At 37.6% G+C, this 20504-nt stretch overlaps 2 protein-coding genes across 2 annotated transcripts; one reads left to right on the forward strand and one right to left on the reverse strand.

Moving 5' to 3' along the window:
• Positions 1-4154: 4154 nt before the first annotated feature.
• On the reverse strand, positions 4155-7234 carry LOC116204074 (subtilisin-like protease SBT1.3). Its single transcript, XM_031536134.1, has one exon. It carries the CDS (start codon positions 6718-6720, stop codon positions 4384-4386), a length of 2337 nt encoding a protein of 778 aa, XP_031391994.1. The 5' UTR covers positions 6721-7234; the 3' UTR covers positions 4155-4383.
• A 3543-nt stretch (positions 7235-10777) lies between these two features.
• Positions 10778-13118, forward strand: LOC116205498 (3-ketoacyl-CoA synthase 6-like). Its single transcript, XM_031538123.1, has 2 exons — positions 10778-12060; positions 12409-13118. The coding sequence occupies exons 1-2, from the start codon at positions 10863-10865 to the stop codon at positions 12675-12677; spliced, it is 1467 nt and encodes a 488-aa protein (XP_031393983.1). The 5' UTR covers positions 10778-10862; the 3' UTR covers positions 12678-13118.
• The last annotated feature ends 7386 nt before the right edge of the window (positions 13119-20504 follow it).

A 20504-nucleotide genomic window follows, 5' to 3' on the forward strand; every position in this document is an offset into this window, starting at 1 on the left:
AAAATATTCTTGTTCATTTTCCTCACTTTTTTCTTTCCTTTTTTTTTGTGAAATTTCATAACATATTTTGACATACAATAGTATTTGTCAATAAATCCATGCTGAAGGATTAGAATATGTGCATACATATATATATATATATACATATAAATATGTATGGAACGGTCATCCTTGATCAACTTGTCCTGCCCGAAAATTCTTGAAAAGTTATCCAAAGGTTTTACCCCAAAAAATTGAGAAATTCTCTTCCTAGAAAGAACTCTTTTTTACTTTTTTTGATAAATGAAGTTAAATATTAACAAGCGCTCTAAGAAGTGTCGATATAAAAATTTACAGCATCTATATATAATATATAACAGCAAGACGATGGATAAAAGATTAACTTCGTCGCTCAAAATTTATCAAAAACTTAAATCCTCACCCTCTCATTGCATTGCATGACCCTCGACATTAATTAACTATTTTCATTTATTACATGGTCAACATTTATTAACCGATGAAATTAATTTAATTAAAAAATTCTCAAAAAATAATATAATATTAATTAATCCATATTAATTTAATTTAGCTGCAGTTCCACAAAATTATTATCTATAATCTATATATAATTTAATACAATATCATTTTAAGAATTTATTAGAATCAGCCAATTTGCTTAAAAAATATATCTTTGCATTTTAGTTAAAAAATTTGAGTTAAAATTTAAAATTAGAGAATGAAAATTACAAGAACGAATTACGATTTAGATCATGGTAAATAAGTATATTTGTAATTAAAATATTTTTTTACAAGAAAATCCATTGCGTAACATAAATAACAATTATCATTAATAATATTGAAAAGAAAAGAAAAGAAAAATCAAGTCTGAGAATACTTAATTTATTTTTATGTATTTCAATAGCCTTGAACAACTAAGCATTAATTTGATGAAAATATTTTTTCTTAAAATAAAAAAATAAGAATAGTAATGTATGACAGGAAAAAAAAATTGCTGCAATAAAAGGAAATAAATACATAAATGCAGGCAGAAAATAAATTGCTGCGAACAGTATTATCCAGACCATACGATGCACACATACGGTAACAAACGATGAAAATTTAATAAAAAATAAGTAAATTTTTATTAGTTTAAATTGAAATTTTAAATTCAGGAAGTGTTTTATTATGTCTAGAAGATGTAAAGTGAACTCAAACTATCAAAATGTCTTTAATTTTTAATTTTATTTTTTTTCTATAAGAAACCATAAAGCATAAAACTAATTACGTTAATTGTGGTTAAATTTAAGGACTTCATTTTACTATTCTTATTTGTAAAAGTATTTTAAAAATTAAAAAAACTTCTCTATAAATTTAGTTTTACTTTCATGTAGATAAAGTACTTTATTATTTGGCAAGAAAAAGTATCTTAGTAGGATTAACTCATGAATTTAATATATTCTATTAAGAGATAAGGACTATTTAAGAGTAAATTTTATAATAATAAACAAACTACTTATTTTAAAAGCCCGAATTAAGTATGATTGATAGTATAAATCATTATTTATATTTTATAATAACATATACTAATTTTTGTCATAAATGAATAATCCCGCGTAACGCGCGGATGAAATGGCTAGTATATATTCAGAGTCTTTCATGTATAAGTATAATATGTTTAGTTAGTAATGTTTTAGATCTTGTCAATTGAATTGAGAAGCATTTTCTATTTACATTTCAAAATCTTTCTGCATAAATTAAATGATAAAAATATTGAGATAAGAATTCTATCTAAATACCATGAACACGAGAACAAGTATCGTATAGATCTGCCCGGCCGCTAGCTCTTTCAATTCATCTCAAAACATGAAAAGCTTTTAAATCTTGATTCGCGTCATGAACCTAAACCATTCATCCGCTCGGTCTGATATTCGAGGTAGACTCTCTAGTTTGGACCTTATAGCGAAGTTGAGGCGGCTTTTCTGCCTCGGCATTTCTGCATGCATGCCCACATGACAGCATCCCATATTTTATTTCGCGAGGCACACTTATCCACATTGCAGTCTGTCCTAGTTCACAACATACTATCGCATCTAATTATATAAATGAGATATTAATAATTAATAATGCGAATGACGAAAGTTTTTGCATATCCATATGCATGCGTCGGAGATTGGGTATTTTATGTCTTAAGTGGATCTCTCTTCTGGCCGCATATACATAAAGTACCAAAGGATAAGTCACATTAATAGGAGAGAATGATGATGATATCATAAAACTGTGAGTCGGGTTAGATCAGTCAACCGATCGATATATAAGTCATAACAATAAAAAGCTCACGAGAAAACCGACGAGAAAGGTCGACTACCGAATAATATGATTTGGTGTATCAAACAAGCACCGTACACCAACTAATCCTATGCTTATAAAATATAAACCTAACTAATCCTACAAATTTTTGCTGAATATCAATTAGTAATTAAATATTTTATATAAATAATGATAACTTGGATTTGATGGTTATTATGGTAAAAAATGACTAGTAGTTAAATAATTAGACGAACCGTTAAATAAGATTTCGGTAATAACTGCTATGAGTTCGGATATTCCGCTTCCGGGCTGGTGAATGGGCTGGACGATGGGCCTGTGTTCATCTTTCACAGGCCTGAGGGGATATATGGGCCCCATGGTCTTATTTTGGAGGGAACCGACCGGAGATCGAAGCTATCGCCTGAACGCCGGCGGGTAGTCAGATCAGCTACGTTTCCCAGCATCAACGACGTTTATCGTATTGTTCTCTTCCCCCAATCATCATCGACGTTCAACCGAAGTGGGGGAACAAAAAAAGAAAAAAATCATCGGCGGTGATGGAAACCCAGAATATTTTTCGCAACAGGTGAGCTTTCCCTTCTCTGCTCTTTCGCTGCATTCATATCAGATGGTTAGCTGAGCGACCGTTAATGCTTGCTATCAACTAGTTTTTTTTTTTTTCCTCGTCTTACCGGTCGAACTGAACACCTGTCTGTTGGATCGCGATTGATTTGTCGCTAGGTTTGATGATGTTTGTCCGAGTAATAACTATGCCGCAGCTAGTTATTAGTATTACTTACTCTGGATGACCGTGCAAGTTCCACGGTCTCCAGGCTTCCTTGGAGTATTTTGCTCATGAGCTTGTTTTGGATAGTGGCTAGCTGAGGCATAGGACTTACTGATTTATAGCGCAATGAACCGAAGAGAACCCAAAAGTCATGGGGCAGCTTCTGTTAGAAGTCTGAATTGCTTCTTAAGCTTGGAGATGGCAAATGCAAATCTCGTGTGAGTAAGTTAACTGACGATGGGGTTTATCAGATGGGACGTTTGTTCTTTATAAGAGATTATTGGGTTCAGGAAGCTGGTTTTAGTTAGATAGTTTGTTATACTTAGCCCAGCAGCAAAGTGCTCGAAGATTGGCTTTATACTTGGTAGTTTACCTTTCTAATAAGCTTGGTGATTCAGCTGCTTGTGTGATTGGAAATGGGGATGAGGGTCGTCCTTGAGCTTTTGAGCTGATCTGCTTGCCTAAAATGATAGAGAAGAAATAAAGCAAAGTCTATAATGGGTTTCCATTTTCGTGTTTTTGATCTCTTCGTTTACTCTAAGTGGGGTCAAACTGCTCAAAGCATTCTTCTTCTAAAGGAATGGAACTTGAGGGAGAGTTACAGATAGATTGCTAGACTATCTCTGATATATCCATGCATACACTCATCATTTTCATTACTTATGAACAACCCTGAATTTCCAAACTGACCTACCGTGTGTTCTTAGGCTTATGTTTTTTGTGCTGAGCCATTAAACCTGGGATTTTCCTGTTGTTGTTGGTCGTAGATAATGATTATTCAACAGGTAATTAGGAAGCATTTAATCACTTGAAATTCAGTGATATTTGCGCCACAAATCACATGATGACACTGTATCATTGACTCATCTTTGTTTTTGTTCAGGTTGGTTTTTGTTCCTCGACTTACGTTGATTCTAGAATAGAACTCAATCACAGTATGTCGCTGAATGAAGTATGGATGACCTATCAATAATCAGTTCATCTCTAGCTAAATTTTGCTAAGGACCACTAGATAAACTGTGAATTGGTGGTGATCAATTATGTAGAACTGCATGCTTAATTAAGCTTGACACCTGAAAAATATCAAATAAAGCTCTCCCAGAGTAACTCAAACTATCTCTCATCAAGTTTAACTCAAACCATCCTAGATTCACTATTGAACAGAACAACCTTCTTGAAAGAAGTTAATGCAATTAACAGGATTCATCCGATGAAAATTAATTTCGATCTCAGGCCTTATTGGCCCTTACAAGAAATTCTCTTATTGCAAAACCAGTGAGATCCATTCATACCTAAATTCCTGTGGCATTTCACAGTGGTGGAAGCCACGTGATGACTATTGGGCTTCTGACTTTGTGGTTTCCGTCCTTCCACACTAAGCCTCCAAACTCGGGATTTGGTTGCCTGGCTACTGTTGTGAATGTAACCTTGTAAGACAATTTCTGATTCTTTTTGTTGAACTTCAGGATATTGGGTTCGACTTTGATGGTAGCACCTTTGAAGGGTGAGACTTTGACGTGGTAGTTCGAGACTGGGGGACCCACATTTGTTACGGTCCTGTGGATGGTCATGGAAGTGACGGATGCCTTCTCTGGGAAAATGACCGAAATGGCCGGGTAGTTGAGGTCACCAGGACCCTTGAGAGAGTGGCGGCAAGATCGGTTTGCATACTTGGAGAAAACCTTCAGCTGCGTTGGGGTCAGCTTCTGGGTGCAGAGGAACTCAAAGTAATCCTGTGCTGATATATCATAGATCAGACCCGGATGAAGTGCCTTTAATGGGTTGATGTGGCCTGCACCATGATCATACGGAGTAGAAGGTGAGTTAGTAGAGGCATCTTTTAGAGGGTTTCGGGTATTATCATGAACATATGCGGTCGTCATGAGGGCCGACTTGATTGCTGCTGGACCCCACTCGGGGTGCCGAGCCTTCAGTAAGGCAGCAATCCCGCTCACATGAGGGCATGACATTGAAGTCCCTGACAGGATGTTGAACTGCACCCTCCTGTGATCTGTGGTTAAGCTCGACGGCCCTAAATCTCCAGTCCAGGCAGCAAGAATGTTCACTCCAGGGGCCACCATATCGGGCTTCAGGATCTCTAGGCTGAGGAAGTTTGGCCCACGAGAGGAGAATGCTGCCACCACTGGGGACGGGTGGATTCCAAGTTTCGTCCCTGCGAACGAGAGAGTCGCAGTGGCATTCGGGCTTGTTAGAGCGTATTGCTTGATTGCCTTACCTTCCTTCTCTCCAACTGCGACTGCTGGGAGGAGGTGGCAATCTGCGACTAGCTCCTCCCCATTTGCATTGGTGTTTGATAGGATCATCCCGACTCCTCCTGCATTCTTCACCACTTGGCCCTTCTGGACACGAGGGCTAATTCCTCTGTCACATATGACAATATTTCCTTTCACTGTTCGAGGATCTAGAGTTCCTTCCAAGCACAGTGAGCTGGGATCAGGGTTACTGGCATTACTCCCAATGTACACCAGAGGATATTGCTTCTGTATCGACAAGGATCTACGCCCTTTGTATAGAGAAACTCCAGCAACAGTCCTCTGGGCCCCAAGCTTCACTGTTGCTGGAAAATCCCTGTCCATGGTGCTTGCCCCGACAGTGGTGACCCATGGGGACACATTCGTGAGGCTGATAGGATCAGGCCCGCCATTCCCAGCCGAGCATGAGACAAAGACTCCCATCTCCATTGCCCCGAAAGTGGCAATTGACAAGCTATCACGGTAGTATGGGGAGATTCCACCACCTAGCGAGATCGACAGGACATGGACACCATCGGCCACGGCCTGGTCGATAGCAGAGAGAATGTCTGAGCTGAAGCACCCACCAGCCCAGCACACCTTATAGGCTGCAATTCTCGCTCCAGGAGACATTCCCTGGGCAGTTCCAGCAGCATACCCAAGGAGATTTGCGCCACGGACAGGGGAACCTGCCACCGTGGCAGCAGTGTGGGTCCCATGCCCATCTTGGTCCCTCGGGGACTTGTACTCATTCTCCTCATTGATCTTTCCGGTAGCAGCTTCATATCCATTATAAAACATTCTCGCTCCGATGATTTTTCTGTTGCAGTGGTGCTTGTCAAAAGCTCTACCAGTCTCACAGGTTCCCCTCCAATGGGCGGGAATGGTCGAGAGGCCAAAGTCGTTGAAGCTTGCACTCTCAGGCCAAATACCTGTGTCGAGAACTCCCACTACGACATCATGGTCCATGATATTCTGAGACCATACATTCTTGCTGCCTCCGGGGGCTAGCCCGAGGAATATGGGACTCCTCGTGGTGTGGAGCTCATACTTAGTCTCAGGGAAGACAGCGAGCACGCCTTCTTCTTCTTCAAGCTGACCAGCCTCCTCTTCGCTGAGCCGAGCGGCGACCCCGTGGAAAGCATGCTGGTAGTTGTAAATGACCCTCTCCTGTTCTGCATCTCCTGTGCCTGAGTGCCCAAAGTTGGAGACCGCCGAGCTGATCTTCGCTGTGTACCACTCAAAGTGATTGGAGAAGGACCCCGGCATCGCCGACTTATCCATCTGGACAATGTAAGTCTTCTTTGGCAGTATCGGGTCTGTGCACAACACTATGTTGAGAAGCAGGGAACTTGTTTGTATCAGAAGAAGCCATTTGATCTTTGCTAGAAACATGTCAAACGAAGCAAGAAGTTAGGGAGTAGTTCAGTGAAGAAGAAGAAGAAGAAGAGGAGGAGGAGGAGGAGCTTGGGGAAGTATGTATAGGGCATCCCTTAAATGATCAGAGAGGGCTAGTTTGTGCGGGATAGACCCTAATTAAAGAGGGTTGCTGGCCTCTTGAATGCCACGAGGTTTCTCTTTGGGTGTCGATGGAAATATTTAATGGTGCACTTTGCTATGGTCCCTGTAAACACTGGCTCCCTCGTGGCCTCTGGCTAGTTGGTTTTTACCGTGCGAATAGTAACTCGTTCCGTCCCATTCAAGGCTTCTCACAGCTCATCGTCACATAATGAAGAGATCACTGCATGCTCAGGGTGCAATCTTCCGAATGGCCACAGTAAAAGAATGTGATGTCCTAGAAAATACACAATGGATAACTGATGGCGAGCTTCGGGGTCCATAAGTGATACGGATACAGCTCGATGGTGTGTCCAAACTCCAAATTAGAGGAGGCGTCAGTTTTGTTACCATGCTAGTGGGTCCACAAATAATTTCAAGACAGCGGTACGGTATCCCTTTGCAGAAGAAGCCCCAACAGTGGATGATACCAATTTTCGGGCTCGGGCAAACTCCATGTCATGATGTTCGGATATCAACATCCGCTGTACAGTTCCTTGGCGGTTTATACAAATCATGACAATAACGTGGTGAGCTAGCATACATCATTAGTCCCTATATATCAAGAAACATTAGCATTAAGGGCCATAACATAAGGGGTGTGGGTCTCGACCTCTCTTCCCATTCCAGTAATGAGCCTAGGCGGGACAAAAAACAGGTTCGCTTTCGTCCAGATTCCACGTCACAGTCAAGATGATGGAACTCTCTTACCGCTATTTTAGATTAGATGGGACTGTTAACAGACTACATAGCTGCTCCATATTACGTGACTCGTTATCATGCGCTTGGGGCGGGAATTAATTCTTTTGATTTCTAAACCAACAATATGTCTTCACCTAGCCTATCTCCATCGGCAAAGAAGGCATTTTCTGTAGTCGACTTATGAATGGAGGTTCACGAACCACAAGCTACGAGATACTTTGCGTTCTGTTTTTTTTTTTTTTTTTCTTTTCTTTTTATGGTGAAATAGATGAACCACCGCTGGAGATTGAATGGTTTCATGTCCCCATTCGTCTTTGTACTATGGACATCGAATGACGGCACACTTGTCTGGTCATTCATTGTTCGAAAGCCACTCTACATTTGGCTACTGCACCCAATGATACCATATATACAGGATTTTAGATGGCGTTTAATACTGTTACCAGCTCTATCTACCGGGATCATCATGATAGTACTTACTCGTCGAAAACACGATGGGCTGCCTGTGGGAAGTGTGGGTGGTAATTATTGCTGAACCGGGGACAGTTGCTACTCACCGCTTAGATCTAAAACATTGATGGCCCCGCGCCTACATTTAAGGCCATGGCAGCCGTTGTCCTCAAAAGACAGTGAAGAAGATCACAGTGCCATTAACTCTAATTCATCCTCCTGCGCAGGGTACTGTATGATCCTCAGGGTCACGGACATGGTGGCCCCAGTGGCAGGGGCTGGGCCCGAGCCCTCAATAAGTGGGCTACTGTACATGGGCCAGTCTCGTTTTCTCATTGGGCCTGAGGTGCTGAGGCTTTTGGTTTGGGCCAGGCTTGCACATGAGCAAATCCCAAAGCCCAACAGCGTCAACAGCGTCCGAGAGTTATATAAATTTAGGTATGATTGTGTGTATGTATTACATCACGAAGGACATAATATAAAGGAAAGAAAGATCGAGCAAGAATCTTGTGGATCCTGCCAATAATGGGAAAACTCGATGGATCATCGAACCTTGACGCAATGAGCGAGCATGCATCTGCTTGGACCGATCCTAAGTAGACACCATTTAATGGTATTACGTACTGAATATGTGTTAGGAAAAATCCACAGGTCTACTTTGGACTTGGGCCCATCCGCAACCCAAAAGCTTAAGCCAATGGGTTGCTAGACCATTATCTCTTATAAACCTATGGATTTCCTCTCAACTTTTCCATGTGGGATTACTTCCAACACCCGCACTCACCATTCTCCATATAGGAGAGAAACCGGCCCAACAATTCCCCCCCTTCTCGACTATATGGAGGACTTCGAGCCGGGCTTTCACTTCCGGACTCGGATACCAATTGTTAGGCCCATCACTAGCCACGAGTTCCACACTCGAGCCTTGGCGTGGTGTGGGTTTCCACGCATAGCGTGTGCACTTCCCCAGGATCGTTACCTTGGGCTTTGATACCACTTGTTAGGAAAAATCCACAGGTCTACTTTGGACTTGGGCCCATCCGCAACCCAAAAGCTTAAGCCAATGGGTTGTTAGACCATTATCTCTTATAAACCTATGGATTTCCTCTCAACTTTTCCATGTGGGATTACTTCCAACACCCGCACTCACCATTCTCCATATAGGAGAGAAACCGGCCCAACAATATGGATCCGCATTAGTATATGGCAACGCATGCTCGATGTGTATCCCGAGCATCTCCTAGGGACAATTTATAATGCTGTAGCTAGGGTGGGGAGATCCCTTTTGCATTAGGAAGAAGCAAACAGTGCAAAATTGGGACGAAAGTTTGGAGCATTATAATCTGACTCGGAACAGACATCTGGTGTGTTTAGTTTTAGAATTAAGTAGAGTTAAGTTTTGATTTTAATTGAGTTGCAATGATTGTGTTGTTGAATTATGAGAAAAAATGTGAAATAGTAATGAATAGTTGCAAAAAAGTAATGATTGTGTTGTTGAATTGTGGAAAAAATAATGTATATTTGCGAGAATTTAATATTAAAAATTAAATTGAATGGTTAAAAATTAAAGAAAAAGGAAAAAAGTAATAATTGTGTTGTCGATTTTTGTTGTATAGTAAGTAGAATTAAAGTTAGAGTTAAAATTTTAAAAATATGATTGTAAAATCAAAGAGAGCACTAATATGTGCTCTTTAATTTGTCGGGAAAAAATCAGATCACCAACTTGCGTTTTAGAGGTGCAGTGGCAGATACAGCGCATGTATATGATTTATTAAATTGTTTTATGCATGATAACTCTTGAATGTCTACGCGTAAAAAGTATGTCGACACAGGAAAAAAAAAAAAAAAAGAAGGTTATATCGACACATGTAGAGAATGTTGTTCTGGCAAAGGTTTTAATTAATTAACCGACGACCTTCCCATCTTCAGTTGATTCGTTACCAAAGTGCCGGAGCAGCTCCCTCTTTGTTGGACAGGTGTGATTAATTCCACCGTCGTTTAATCAATCAATTATCCAAATTCCTTCAGACATTTATAACTTAATTCTATAGAGATGAGCATATTATCTATACATATTCGACAAGTATATTATCTATACTTGTAAAAAAAAAAAGAGAGTATATTTTCTATATATTCACACCAATGCAGTCTGAGCCAAGAAGAAAAGTTGCCCACAGACAAATCCATCTGCTGTATTTGTGTGTTTATATATGTACAATGCGATTCATTTTCATCCAAGTTGAATAAACACATGTAATTTATCAAAAAAAAAAAAGAGGGAATAAACACATGTACTATACATATAGACACAAACATGTCTACGTATGTATGGCAAGAGAGGGAGAGAGAGAGAGAGAGAGAGAGATGATTCTGAAGTAAATACTCCGCAGTATGGGTCTCACCTGCCAACTGCATGCGAAGCAACCAAACACTGAGCAATAGCGTGCAATTTGCTTTTGCTCGGCAATTATCATCAATAATATGTAGTCAACCGGTGACGGAAATGTGATGTAGTTGATAAACTTTAGTCTACAAATTTTACTCATAATATAAAGGATTCGAAATCTTAGTGAAAGTACATCGTATAGTCATGAATTACAATCAATTTTTAAATAAAGATTAATCTTAACTAATAAATTGAGTATAGCCCGCGTTTTGGCCAATAAAAGAATATATAGTCAACCCTTCATTTATATCCCTTCCAGCTCCATTGATTTTGCCCGTATTCCCATGCAAAATTTACTTAAATCACCTTTATCTCTTTCCATTTCCCTCAGTGATCAGTGATCACACCATACTTCATCGCTGTCTCCTACCTTCCAGCCGCCATGGAAACACCTACCAAGTTAATTGGTAGTGATGATCCCATTAATCCCTCTTCCACTGTCGTCATGTCAAAACATCTCATTTCAAACTTCTTGGAACACATGAGGTTCCCCATTCTCTTGGCTTTCATGGCACTCGAGCTTCTCCTCTTCCTCCAAAGATGGGATCCCGTCTTCCATTTGATACCGCTCTCGTGCTTCCTTGTTGTTTTCATGCTCGGACCGGTATTTGTCTGGAAGGCTGCTGGCCATGTCTACTTGGTAGACTTCTCGTGCCTCAAGCCCCCCGACTTCTGCAGGGTCCCCTTCGCCTCCTTCCTTGAGCACGCCTCCATGATCGGGATATTTGACAAAGAGAGCATCGACTTCATGGCCAAGATCCTCGCTTCTTCGGGCCAGAGTGAGGAGACCTACCTCCCGCCGGCCCTGCATTACATCCCACTGCGAACCGACTACGAGGAATCCATCAAAGAAGTCCAGATGGTTCTCTTCCCCGTTGTAGATGACCTTCTCAAGAGAACTGGGATATCGCCACTCGACATCGACATCCTAATAGTGAACTGCAGCGGGTTCTGTCCCGTACCTTCGTTGTCTTCCATCGTTGTGAATAAATATGGCATGAGATGCGACATCAAGACCTTCAACATCTCCGGGATGGGCTGCAGCGCGGGTGCTCTTGGGATTGATTTGGCGCGGAACCTCCTTCAAGTCCATAAGAACTCTAATGCAGTTGTCCTCAGCACCGAGATCCTGTCGACAGGCTGGTACTCGGGGCATGAGCGGGCGAAGCTGCTCCTGAACTGCCTCTTCCGAATGGGCAGCTCTGCAGCCCTACTTACGAACAGGAAGCGGGCCTACAGGCAATCCAAGTACAGATTAGTCTGCTCCTTCAGGACTCAGAAGGCCTCCGATGATAGGGCTTACTCCTCGGCGATCCGAGAGGAGGACTCGAATGGGAAGCTCGGGGTCACCCTCAAGAGGGACCTGCTGCAGGTTGCAGGCGAGATCCTCAGGACGAACGTCACTGTGCTCGGCTCAAGGATGCTGCCATTCTCGGAGAAGTTCAGGCACGGCGTGTCAATCGCCTGGATGAAGTACTTCGATAAGTTGGCGGAGATCTATGTGCCGAATTTCAAGACAGTGATTCAGCATTTCTGCCTGCCTACTTCAGGGAGACCCGTGATCCGAGAGATCACAAAAGGTAATCTAGCTGCCAAATTCGCATAACTTAATTTCTCCTTCCTGTGGGCATAAACAAGTCATGTCTCCTGCATCGCTAGGCCAAGGCCCGCTATATGCATAGATGTATATATATCTGCAAAAACTTATTGTAATCATCGAAAAACGATCACGTATTTATGTTTGGGCTGAAAGGGAAATATCAAAGAGGCTGGTCCTGCTAAGCTTGTCTTCCTAGAATTATGTTATTCCCGGTTTGGACCTTGTTGGAAAAATAATGGATGATCTAATGAAATCGATATTTGTGTGCTTATGACCTATGTATTATACTATCTGAATATATGCAGTTACCTCACATACGTGATGACAGGCCTTAAGCTAGGGAAATTGGACATGGAGGCAGCGCTGATGACGCTTCACCGGTTTGGGAACCAGTCGTCTTCCTCTCTCTGGTACGAGCTCTCATACATGGAGGCCAAGGAAAGAGTGAAGAAAGGAGACACAGTGTGGCTGCTGGGGATGGGGAGTGGGCCCAAGTGCACCAGCATCATTTTGGAGTGCCTCAGGCCCATCACTGGTGAGTCCAGTAGGGGCCCATGGGTCTCTTCCATCCACAGGTACCCAATTGTGGCAGACTGATTGATAAGTAAATAAGCCCACACCTCTGCCGACAATTTATTGCCATCGATAAAATATATATATAAAAAAGCCCATGAGCTCAAAAAATAAAAGGAGGAAAAAAAATAAAAAAAACAATGGAGGATTCATTTGGTATTATTTATTTTTATGAAATTTTCAACCTATAAGTTAATTTTTGGGGTCAATTTTAGTCATGAGACGCTTCCAGTCTAAACTTGCACTACAAAAAATTGTACCCACTTGCCAGTGTAATTCGCCAATTATATCATACCTCGTCATTTAATATTTATTATCTTTCCTTTTTTTTTTTTGATCGGATATAAATTGGATGCCTTTTTTCTCCACATTTTGTCATTTTTAAAAGCAGAAGGAAATTTAAAAAAGGTAGGTTCTCGAGGGAGAAATTGAATGGTTAATTTGCTCAATCGACTGATCACATTAATTTACGTTGACCCAACGCAGCCATAACTGTAAGATCATCCAACCCATTAAGAATCACATATACAGTGGTCATAAAGTTTCTGTTTCCCAATTATTCATTGGGGATTTCAGATGCACGGAAGTTCAATCCCATTTCGACAAATGTATTTGCTTATCCTGACCTCTCATACAGTGTAAGGAATTATACTTATTAAATTGCAACATATAAAGCAATTTTACAACTCGAGTAATTACCATAATTGTTTTTAATTATAGCTATCTAATTTATTAGCGCTCACCACGTCATTATGAGGTGAGACTATTTCAAATATTCTCATTTCGTTTCATTGGTTTGAAGTGAGTCTAAAGCTTCAACATCGCTATGGGGATAGGTTACTCAAGTTTTCCGTATATAATGCGACAGAAACTATAATAGTGATGTTCTAATCTCTCTCCATATTACACATATCTGGTGCAACCTCCGGTTAGTATAACTTTAGTAATTGCCAAAAGAGAAGCAAATCGACAATCGTTGCAGAGTTTCCCAAAATTATATTGAAATTTAACAATTTGGAAGATTCTATAGCCTTATCAACCTTCGTTATTTTGTCCATTGCATCGCCAAGTTCGATACGTTTTCTTTACTAGAGGAAAGAATCATTATTTTGATTCTTGAAATCAATAGGGGAATCTTGTGTTCTCCAAAATAGCTAGATTACAAGTCGAACTTTACTTGCTTAGCCATTATTTCATCCTATTACCCTTTTTATGAATTGGGTAGACAATAACGACATGCATTAATGATTTTCGCCAAACTTATATATCATTTTATGGAGATGATAGGCCTAAGTAGCCATTTTTACTTAGCAAAAATTAGCCGAGCACTTAGTGGACTAACCTGACTTGACTAGATTAGTGGAGGTTCAATTAAATTTTCTAAATACAAGAGTTCAGACCGAAAAAATTAACTAACCGCCTAAACTGCTTGAAAAGCACACCATATCGAGGCCTCAACTGAGTCCTGCCGTCCTATCCCTTTTGTTTCCCTTTCCTTTGTATGCTCAATGTGCGAAAAATTCTATCTAATTAACGCGTTTACTTCTCCTTCTTTCAAGTTAAAGACGCATACCTAATTTCAAGCATCCGAGGGAAAAAAAAGGCACGTGTATCAGTGTATGTGTGACCTGGTAGACTAGTATCCGTGATTTAATCAAGAAGTTTGATTTAGAGTGGGAACTAATGTGCATCCCATTTGTTGAGATATCCCATCATCGATTTCTTCTTCAGATTTTTTATATACATATAATATGTGTGTTGTTGGTTGGATTTTGACGTGAGTGACGGCGGTACTCAATCTCTAATGGCATCAAACACATTGCCGGCTCAACAACAAATTAATCTCCATTAATTTTAGCGTAAATGTGATCTACTTATACAAATCAAAATCAAAATGTGGGAAAGATTTAAAAAAAAAGGTGCATGGCCGTTTGTCCGATTTATATGTCTCAATGATGAAATAGTTCTTAAATTCAAATTTTCTAATGAGATTACGAGATATCATTTTAATGAAAATATGCAACTCAGGGAATTCCTCATGGCTTTTGCTGAGATTTTTACGAAAGGGTGAGGAAAAGGTGGCTGATCAGCCTCAGCATCAAAACAACCGGCAAATGGTTGAGTTATAAAAGGAAAACAAGAACAACAATGGAAACAAGACAAAAACAAAACAATCGGGACACCGGTCCAACATTTGAAGAAAGAACCCAACCACACCACATATATACTGGTTGAATCGCTATATAAAGTAACCAACATGAGTTAATTTAAGCGATTCAACACTTGTTATGCTTAAATAAGATCTGAAGTTCGAGTATTTGTGAATGCAGAAAATTCACGCTGGAAAAGTTTTACCCATTAGTAAACCGACTCACCTCGATTGAATTAGTTGAGAGTCAATTGAACTTTTGAATATTACGATTCACGCCGAAAAAAAAAAAAGCTATATAAAGTAAATATTCACTTTCTCAGCCATGAGGACAAAACTCAACCGCAAATGGCTATCCAAAAAAAAAACCTCAACTGCAAATTGAGCTTTCAATTGACGAATTTTATATTTGTGATAGAGACTGGAATATTTTGATTAGTCCTTGCTTGCCTCGTCATGATGAGTAACAATCATTTTAGATTTTCTATGAACAAATATAAAAAAATAAAAGGTATTTTTAAGCAATTCTACCTCGGTGCTGATCACTTGAAGAAACATTCAATAAAATTACACTAAATAGATGCAGACCATTAAATTAATAAAATCGAATGAGTACAAAAAAATTTCTAAAGTCGAATAATAAATTTCCCAAATTCCAAATGTGGACGTGTGCAATTGTACCATTCTCTTTTTTGCTTCGACTTTGGCTCTTATCTGCTAGAGAATCTTTCACGGTCACCACCCTTTCTATGCTTTGTCCCTCTCTCATCTCAAAATTTGTATCATAAAGTGTATTTTCCGCAAGGGAAAACACTGTAGAAAAGAAAAGCATGCATAGCCTATAGTGCGAGAAGAAGAACTCCTGATCATGATTAATTCACATTATTTGGGATATTCCTTTTTGTACATCTTCACGTGACATTCATTAACTTGTTCGGAATATCAGCCTTTGCATGGAGTGATGAATCGACCCTGCTCCCGCTTCCTCTCCTGCTCCTAACATATACTCCTAGCTAAAATGGCAGCGGCACGAACGCATTTTGTTCCACTTTAAGGTCATTGAACCCCGGTCACGACTCTGTGGCTTGAACCCTATCGAGACGCTTAGGGCTCACCCAGCCCCCTTCAATGGGGATGGGTTGATGATGAGGGCTTGGCGAGGGATCCTTTTTGTGGTGTGGATCGGAGGCCTTGCTACCCTATCAATTATGAACCTTATACTGTCATCAATAATTAGGAGGAAATACCTTAATGGGCCAAAGCCCAACTTATCATGTGCTCACTCGGCCCAATCTCTCTTCTCTACAAAGCAATATTCATATTGCTTCAGCCTATACAGGATGAAACCTTCCTCTCACTGGGTAATTTTTTTTTTTTTTAAAGGTAAGTGTGTATATCTATGTATATCTATATAAAAGTATGACAAATTTCTCCAATTTTCAATATTTTAAAAATGCCCTTATACCCTTATGACTTTTCTCCGCACCTTTCCGGCTCGTGACTTTTGATCGCACATTTTCACTGTATATTTGTATACCGCATCTTTCTTTTTATTAATCATTTTCAACGTTTTATTGACTTGCATCTCTCTCAATCGAGTAAGCATTTCATCACAGGTATGTTTATTCTATTATTCTTTCAAAACGATTTATAGTTTCAAGTTTTCGTCACACCATATATTCGTTTTCAAAGTCTATTGTCCAAACAGATTCATGCATTTTATGTGTCATCGTTATGAATCACATTGTTGTTTTTCAAAATTTCCTATTTCTCGGTTTTTGTTAAAAAAATATTCATATCGTTCATGAATTTCTACTACTCTTTTCATACATTTTACTCGCACAATTTTGGTGTGCTCAATTAATAGACTTATTCTCACAAACTTTTGTTTCTCTATTCATCGCTCATTCTCAACATTCATTGTCTTACATGTTCTATCGTATATTGCTTGAGCCGAGTTAAATTTTGTACATCTCCTCTAAATAACAACAATTTCCAAAGTGTTTCTCCAACTTCTTTTCCTTTTTGCCCTTCGTAGTCAACATTTATTGTTTTAACATTCACTCAAATAACATGAATGTTACTAAATATCACATATTTTCAATAACATGGCATCATTTCATTTGTTTTAATAGAAAAACTAACTTATACTACTCACGACCTTTCGATTTTAAGGCACTATTTCATATTTCTTTAATATAAAAACTACCTAATATGTTTTTCTCATAATTATTCATTTTGACGAACGCATCAAATATGAAATAAATTCTCTATTCAACACTCATGGTTCTTCTCTCTCCTTTCCTATTTACATTTCGTATTTTTTTTTCTATTTTCTCTTTCAGTTTTTAATTACTTCTCCTTTTAATTATTATTATTCTTTGACTTTGTCAATTGTCAGGAAAAATTTCCCACATTCTCTTTCTTCTATGATAATCCTTTTTTTTTTCAAGTTTCAAAAACGAACTTATTGGGCCTGTTTGGTTTGATAAAATTATTTTAGAATCATGATTTTGATTTTAACTCTACCCACTACACAACAAAAACACACGTTTCCCAAGTCAAATTTATAATACCATCTCATTTGTCTTTTTCCACAATCAAAATCAAAATCAAAATCAAAATTACTTTAACTCTGAAACCAAACGCCCCCATACCTATTTTTTCTCATGACTTTTCGATTTCAAGGTACATTTTCATAATTTTTTACAATAAAACCTACCTAGTATGTTCGTTCCTATAATTATTCACTCCGATAAACATACCAACTATGATATAACATCTTCATTCATAACTCATGGCTCCTCTCTTCCGTTTTCTATTTACATTTGTATCGATGAATTTTTCAAAATTTATATTAAGAACTTTTAAAAATTATTTTATCGTTAGATGTTTTCAGATGAGTTACTGACATATATCCTATGGTTAATTCCTTTCGAAAATACTAAAGAAATTCAAACAATTCTTCGACGAACTTTTCAAAATTTATATTAATTTATTTTAAAAAATATTTAAGATATTATGCCGAATTTGTTTTCCATGTCCCAATTAATTTTTTTATGGGATTCTATGAATACAAAAGTACGCATTCGGGAGAATAAAAAAAGAAAAAGAGAAAAAGAGTTTCAAAGAAAATAGATATTATATCACTAATTTCTTTTTTATTTTATTTTCTCTTATCTTAGATTTATTTTTCTCTCCTTATTCTTATTCTCTTATTTTTCTTTTGTCCAAAGACATTGTCTATCATTCTATCCATTGCCATGTAGTGCTAGCTACCACTACTAGTAACAATATTGCACAAGCTTAGAGTCTTCATGTTGTCATTGTCCTCCCTTCACGAGCTCTAGGTACATTTTTGTTCTTATCCCTCAACGAGAGATAAGTTACTTTCAAGGTAAATTTAATACCGATTATCGGTACAACTTATTAAAATACAACAAAAATTAAATTTACTCTCACGTCTAAGGTGGGATCTAAAGTCCATTGTTTTATCCTTTTGTTTGTTGAGTATAAATTATAATACAATATAGGAATTACAGACAAATTTATATATACATAAAATCGGATCCGATCAACTTCCTTCCAATTTTCTTTCTTTAAAATATAAAATCGACCCTTAAGGCCTTTACTTTCAAAATTTTGATCGATTAAGGTAGAGTTTTTCTGAATTTTTGAATTATGGACGTCATTGCGAGGATATTCGTGGAAATAATATTTCTATTAATTATTTTGTAAAATTTTATTGAAAATTTAAATTCATTTCTCTATTTTTTCCTTAGGATGTTCAATTGAAATGAAAGGTCAAGTCAGAGAAATATATTAATTGGAATATTTTCTTGAAATAAATTATTTTTAATTGCATTAATTTCATTTTAAAAATTTTTTATATTATTTTAATCGTACTTATCATATTTCTATTATTCATATACTAGATTCTTCACCAGCACTACGTGCAGTGTGAAAAAAACATAGTTTAAAATGTTGTTTCTGTGTTTTCATCATTATATACCATTCGTAATTCTATGTAGTTGTGCTATTATTAAAAAAAAAAAATTGAGATGAAAATTGAAAAAAACATTTATTAGTGAAAAAAAAGAAAAATAACTTAGATTGAGATAGGGATAGAGTAAGGGTTGAGGAGAAATAAGTAAAAAGTAGAGTGGAAAAATAACGGGATAATTTCATAAAATTATACAAAAATCGATACATATACTTAGGTATATTGATTTGCCATTAGTAGCATATATTTTTTATATTACATATATGTAAATACTATTATCAATATATATACATATACATGTTTCCAATGAAATTAATATTATTCATTGATTTTATTAAATTAAATGAAATATTGTTTGCAAATATTATTAGTTACTTTTAATAATTTCAATTTTTAATTTAATATTAATATCCATGTGGTCCACTTGGTAGATTTCCATTTGTCATGTTAGAAAAATCCGTTAAAATTGACTGGAAAGTGATGGCATGCTAGACGTGATACGAAATTCATAATTTGTAATTTTTCAGGCAATTTAAAAAATCAGTGCTAGAAATAATAAAAATAGCAAATTTTTGTTTTTTTGTTTCATCAACCCTCAAAGATTTTATTAACTATTTTTATTTTATTATTTATATATTAAAAATGAGATGTTATTAATTTACTTATAATTATATATTTTAAAAAGAATGTTCTTAATTTATCCATCGAAAAAAGAGTTTTTTTTTAACTCATGAACATCTTATGGTCCATTAATTTTTGTATCATTTTGCAAGCATATATTCCTTCGTTTGAGTATTATGTATTTTAACCTTATCAAAGAAAGTTTCACGGACAACGCACATGCAAATTCACTAGTGTGTATATATATATATATATATATATATCAATCATGGAAGAGTGAAATTGCAATAATGGCTAAAAAAAGAAGCTTATATCAACATTGGGAGCTACAAATCCCAGTAATTTTGCTAATTTTTCAAATCTCATTTAAACACCAAAGGCTTTTTTTTCGGTAATAAGGGAAACATATAGGCCTAGTATAAGGAAAAAAAATAAAGTTAAATAAAGGACACATAAGTTCCATTGATGATGATCGAATCTAAGACCTCTTGATTCCGGGTAGCGCCTTGTGCCTCTGCACCAAGACCCCTTCCTCCCAAAAGGCATTTTCCGATGCAATGTCAACAGGAGCAATTTCGGAGATTCTATCGGCTTATTTATCTACATATGTTATCATCTATTGCATCAAGTTTGACACAGCTTTATCCTTACTAAGAGAGAATTCCTTTTATAAAACCGGGAATCTCATGTATCATTTTTATCCAATATTAGCTCTTCGCTTGCTAAATTGTTGCATCCGAATTAACATATTATGAATTGGATAGAAAATAATGTTGTGCAGTAATGATTTTTGGCGAGCTTCTATATCGTTTTATGGAGATGACAGATATAAGTGGCTAACCTCTTGGACCACTTAAACTACTCAAAAAGGCCACCATATATAGTTGAGGTCTAATTGGTCGTGCAGTCCAATCCCTTTTTATTCTTTTAGATCGATTTTTTTTTATGTGCTCGACGTCCGTAAATTTCTATTTGATTTCACAATCTTTATTCATGTTTAAAAGACAGATGCATTTTGAGCATTCAAGGGGAAAAACAATGTACATATCTATGTTTGACGAGGTAGATTGGTAGCCAT

This window comes from Punica granatum, chromosome 4 (genome assembly GCF_007655135.1).
Source record: "Punica granatum isolate Tunisia-2019 chromosome 4, ASM765513v2, whole genome shotgun sequence".
Taxonomy (NCBI): Eukaryota; Viridiplantae; Streptophyta; class Magnoliopsida; order Myrtales; family Lythraceae; genus Punica; species Punica granatum.

Bases quoted from the DNA above. Each gene is read 5' to 3' on its own strand.
- LOC116204074 (XM_031536134.1), bottom strand. From the start codon at position 6,720: ATGTTTCTAGCAAAGATCAAATGGCTTCTTCTGATACAAACAAGTTCC.
- LOC116205498 (XM_031538123.1), top strand. From the start codon at position 10,863: ATGGAAACACCTACCAAGTTAATTGGTAGTGATGATCCCATTAATCCC. The intron at 12,061-12,408 runs GTAATCTAGCTG...ACGTGATGACAG, and splicing joins GATCCGAGAGATCACAAAAG to GCCTTAAGCTAGGGAAATTG.